The sequence below is a fragment of the Hippocampus comes genome, unplaced genomic scaffold (assembly GCF_001891065.2).
Source record: "Hippocampus comes isolate QL1 unplaced genomic scaffold, H_comes_QL1_v1.1 scaffold96, whole genome shotgun sequence".
NCBI lineage: Eukaryota > Metazoa > Chordata > Actinopteri > Syngnathiformes > Syngnathidae > Hippocampus > Hippocampus comes.
Window position 1 is genome coordinate 755,452 of NW_017806074.1, and position 5,359 is coordinate 760,810.

The window sequence follows — 5,359 nt, forward strand, 5'->3', positions numbered from 1 at the left end:
ATGAACGTTTGTCATGAAGTTCAGAAAGAAAAATCCAAATGAGGTCCAGTGGGGTACATTGCTATCATCTACAATTAATTTCTCCTTTATTTTTGGGCATTTGGGGAATAGTAGTTATATATTTTCACTTCCAGTTCCACTCACATTGTGCTTTCATCCCCTTGTGAATTTGAAAGCATGAAGAAGAAAAAAAAAAATCCATGACCCGGTGCGAAACATTGTTCGTATACAGTAATCTATATTTCAAATTTCTTTCATTACTTTTCACTAATATGGCGTTCCAGTGTTGTCGATTAGGATGTTTTGTGCATGTTTCCTTTGCTAGTTTTGTATATCCCTGAAAGAAGATTCTATTTTAACTATTCGAATGTGGGTTCAAGTTTACCAAAAGGTTCAGTCGAGATTTATCAGTACACACATTGCACTTTGTGGTACAGATCTGTGTTCACCCAAAAATGATCTGTTGTACATCAGCTCCGGGCATGGGGGGTTTATACTGTTAGACTTCCTCACAAGTTATTTTTCTAAGACGATTGTAGTGGGTGAAGTGACCAAATAACTTGAAAATGGAACAAACAGGCCTCCGTCTCAAATGGTTGTTTCTCACCAGCCTATTTCTTGAATGTCAAGGCCGCTTCTTCTGAAGTCCATCAGCACAAGCGCAGCAGGCATTCAAAATGCTGACATCTCCGAGCATGACAAAGGATGTGCGCGCCTGTGTGCGTGCGTGCGTGCGTGCGTGCAACAGCACACCCGTTATTGCAGCACTGTTTGTATTATTATTATATATAACAGGTTTTGAGACGTTTTTTTTAAAAAAGAAAAAAAAATGGTTTTGGTTTTCCTCTTAACTACTTTGCAAGCCTGTCTGTAGCAAATGAGGGATTAATGCACTGTATTGTCATTTTGCTTGGAATAAAGAAATGGTTGACATTTCTGACTCTTTTTTTTTGTTATTATTAATTCTGGTGGATTTAAGTTGACTTCTCTATAATATAGTCTCAGTCCCGACCAACATCTGGTTGGAATCCGTCCATTTTCAACACGACTCATTCTGAACCAAAAATGTGCTTGTTGATTTGCAAATATTACACAATAAATATGACTTGCCTAAAAAAAAAAAAAAAAAAAAAAAAAGGTTGCCAACATGTTCCTAATCTACATACAGTTTACCGAAACAGAACGTCCCGAATGAACGGGAATTTTCATTTACCTTTAAAAAAAAAAAACACCATATCCCGTGTTTACGGTGACGTCATTATACACGCGACTGAACGTGTTTACTTTTCGATGCAATCGAAGGAATTGCGTTTTCGAATACCAACTAAATGTGTCTGAATTCAGCAACAAAACAAAAAAACTCAGAAGAAAAGCATCCACCCCAGAAAGACATCGCAAAAAAACAAGTTGTGTGCTCAAGTATGTATGTTATCAACTGCCATTAAGATGGTTTACTTAGTCCTGTCTACCCATTGTATAGCAGTCATGTAATCGGCAAAATAGGGTAAAGTGCAAAGCTCTAGTAATTGTGTCAACTAAGCTATCATTTCTTTCAATTAAGATATATATTGACACCATATCATCGTTTTTATCGCTGTTGGCTTGGTTCTTGGTTGATGTAACGATGTAAGTGCATATTTTGCCCACAAGATGTCGCTATTGGATCACAGGTGCGTATGAGACTGCAGCGGACCTCTGCTTCTCCTCCCCCAACCATTGTCTGCGCAGGCTTGCAGCATCACGCGAGTCACTGATGTGCGAACGAGGCTGCATCATCACCCTGCTTCAGCTCCTCCCAATCTTCTCCCATATCCTTCCTTTCCCCACCCCACCCCTGGCCGAGGACGTGTCCCGGCATCCCAGGCTGTGTGACGCGGCGTCAGCATCGCTCAATCATCCGAGGCCTCCGTCATCAACCGTGACATACACTTCATACACGCCCTCGGCATCCATGTTTCATACAAGACCGCTACCAGGAATACACATCACTGGTTAGACCCTTCTGATTCCCCTGCATCCCCTTCTCCTTCCCATCACCATCCCCCACGCCCCAAAACACCACCGCACCACTCTCTCCAAGGAGCCGTCCGGTAAAAGCAGGCAAGCTGTCTCTTCTCCCCAGGAAAGCTTCTCCCTGCTGGGCTGCTGGTCTCCCGCTGCCCCTCTGGAGGATGATCCTGTGGATGAAAACGGAGGAGATGGATGTGGGGGACCTTTTAGAAAGGCTGAGGACGGTCACCAGGAGTATAGGTGGGCCACAGCTACACACACCCATACATACACAAGAGCATTCTCATGCATTTTTTAAAATGAGACCATAACTGGTCAATATAACAACATGACCTACATTTTATTACCTGTAGGAGGAAATCAATGGACCGTGTAAAGATGTGTCGATGCAATCTGAAATACAGTTTGGCGGTTAAATTCTTATTTTAATGTCCCAATAATAATGAAATTAGTGTATTGCGTGCGTTAAACGCTAACTGATTTTGTCCCGCATCCATCCATCAGTCACATTGGGTACCCCTGCACTATGTAGGTCTTTAATGGAAGTGTATCAAAAATTCTGCCTTCACAAAGACAATTAGTCTTGCATTTCATTGTCAGGTGCCTACTAATAGGGATTAGTCTTCATTTAATGTATCATTTGGTATGTTTATCATGATATTTGTGAGCTATTGTACATGTAACTTATTGTCTCTGTATCATATGCTTCCAAGTGATACATCGCTTTTTATTGTGACAGTCATTCTCTCCTAAAACTAATGCTCCTGATAGAATTTCTAACACGTAAACAAAATCAAGCACTCAATCACGGAGGGTTATCTGCTCGAATAATATGCCGTTTTTTTTTGTAAGTGATAGCGACACATAATTTGCTATGTGAATTTAATTGAATTCTCCGGTAGGCCGTAAATGGCCCAGGGGCTATCGGTTCCCCACCCCTGCTTGACACTCACGTATTCGTCGTTAAAGACAACGGTGATGTGAATGTGCAGTGGCTGGATGGCGAGAGCAGAAGAATACAAGCTTACGATGATCTCACGAGACAGGAGAGAGCATGAGAACGCGCCCAAAGAAATTCAGGGAAGTCAGAAGAAATTATTGAAGTTAAAGACCCAACACACTTTTTTAAAAAGTGTGGGTGGATTGGACGCAACATTCTTACATCTCTCCACGTGACCATATCCTTGTCGAGGAACGACAATTGCTGCTATTCCCAACCTTTATTTAGCCAAGGTACATACATTTTACTCTTGAAAAGTCTCAACGCACACTACCAAAAAAAAAAATGTCACAAAAAGTGGATACACATGTCAACATTATACTTTCTGCCATCTCATAGAATATCATTTCGCACGGCGAGACTGCACTTTTGCGCTAGACTTGCACTGGGTGCGAAATAGGTGCACTGTGACTTTGGTGACACATCTCGTTTTTTTAACATTCTTGATCATCACACAAGTGTAAAAAGAAGCCAACCATGCTAAAATGTTAAAGCAAGAAGACAGCATGATGAATTTGATCACAAGTGGCGACTCGTAAGGTGCATTTACTTCATGTACCTTTGGGTGTACAGGTACATTATTCAACATGCTTTTGTTTTTCTCAGCTAAAGAAAAATCGAAGGCTTTTGTACACTGCTGTCCATGATGTCTCATGAAACTGGCCGGAAATTTCAATGAGCACAGCTGCTCTTTGGAAGTAAGCTTGGCAAAAAGGCAAAAGGCTTCCAGAGTTCACTTTTGATGCTCACTTCTGGGCATTTGGTACCGAAAAATATGGCTTAAATTCGGAATTGTAAAACCTTTGAGACTTCATGTCATAACCCCCGGCGGTGTGTAGTTTTAGCACAAGCCGCACACAACACCGGCACATTCACACACAACAAACAATGTCCAAATTTTGCATGTTCCCTCCTTCCTGGACAAATATTGGTTCACACAACAGCACAAACGCAGCAAATGTCCGTGTTTTTAAACTTTCAAGGTCTTTTTTTTTTTCTGGTCTTGGTTGTTGAGTAGTGGAAATAAGTTGGAGGTACCTGGTGAGACAGATTAGTAGAGGGGTGGAAGAATATAATTAGCTCGAGCAACAGAAGGGGATTTGTGCTACACCGGCTGCCGGCTTCTCCCAGCAGGGAAATCTACGCGACTGTCAGTAGGTACACTTGCAAGGAGTTGTGCGACTCCGCCGGAGTGAGTGTGGGTCTATTCTTGCCTATAGCGTGACCGTATGCAGGCGTTCGGTGCGGTGACTCAGCTGTTTAGACTTGCCAGCATTACATGAAGTCCCCGATGTGGATCTGCCGCAGGATCTGGACTTGTGAGACGAGCACCGTGGAGGTCTCGCCATTGCGGGATGCATACACGTCAATCTGATCCGATATAATCCCAGAAGTGAACCGAACGGGATCCTTTTCATGCCCGCTCTGGAAATTTGTATGTGAGTTTGAAAACATCAGTCAGCTCCAAATGTCTCTGCACGAGTTCTTACGGGAGGGCGGCGAGGCGTCGTACCGGATCATGAACCGGCTCAGTCTTCTGATCCAGAACTTGGACATCTCGGGACTGGGCTCCTCTTTCTCTTTCAGTCCGGCCAGCCGTAAGAATTCCTGGAGAGAGTGGGATGGTAAGAGGAGAGGATGCTTTTTGTGGACTGGCAATCCTTAGCGGTGCTGGCAAAGTTTGGTTGTGGTAATGGTTAGTTTCTGTCAATCTTTAGGAAAATATTGCGTTGTTACTTGACTTTGTGATTAGCGGCATGCATCAAAGTGGAAGACAAGAGGGGATATTTTGATCGCCATTTGTTACTTATTACTCTACTTGGTTTGTAAGCATGATTTTTTTTTTTTTAAGTGCAAGGCAAGAGGTGATCGTTTTTTTTAATAGTTGCATACACCAAAAATAAGGAATGGCTTTGATCACTATTGGTAATCAGTGGTGCCTGGGCCAAGGTTACAGTCCACTTGCATTGGGGTCAGTATCGGTATCGGCATTATTGTCACATCGTGATAATTAGTATCCTGGTTTTTGGGAGGGGTTCTTTGGGGGTGGGGGGTGAGTTTTTTTATTTGCTGGATTTGAAAAAGTGTGAGGAGCTTGATGCGATTTCAGTTCATTAAACAACAGGCTTGTTTGAACGTCACATGCTGCTTGGAGATTTGGAAAGTTTTCTGTGACTTCACATTGCGGACTCGCTCCATCAGACGGTGCTCTTTGTGAAAGTGACGTGCGGGTGTGCTGTCAATTTCATACTTGTAGTCCTTATGTTGGCTTTCTTTCTTCACCCACCATGTCTTTGTATGCAGCACTGCGTGCGTGTGTGTGTGTGTGTGTGTGTGTGTGTGTGTGTG

The 5,359-nt window shown here is 42.8% G+C and overlaps 1 protein-coding gene across 1 annotated transcript in view; it reads left to right on the top strand.

Moving 5' to 3' along the window:
- The first annotated feature begins 1,729 nt into the window (after positions 1-1,729).
- Positions 1,730-5,359, top strand: part of LOC109530663 (guanine nucleotide exchange factor DBS-like) — a 26,940-nt gene continuing 23,310 nt past the window's right edge. The window contains exon 1 of the mRNA XM_019894546.1: positions 1,730-2,250. Within this exon, the coding sequence (XP_019750105.1) occupies positions 2,172-2,250 (79 nt within the window). The 5' untranslated portion in view covers positions 1,730-2,171. The remainder of the gene's footprint in view (positions 2,251-5,359) is intronic.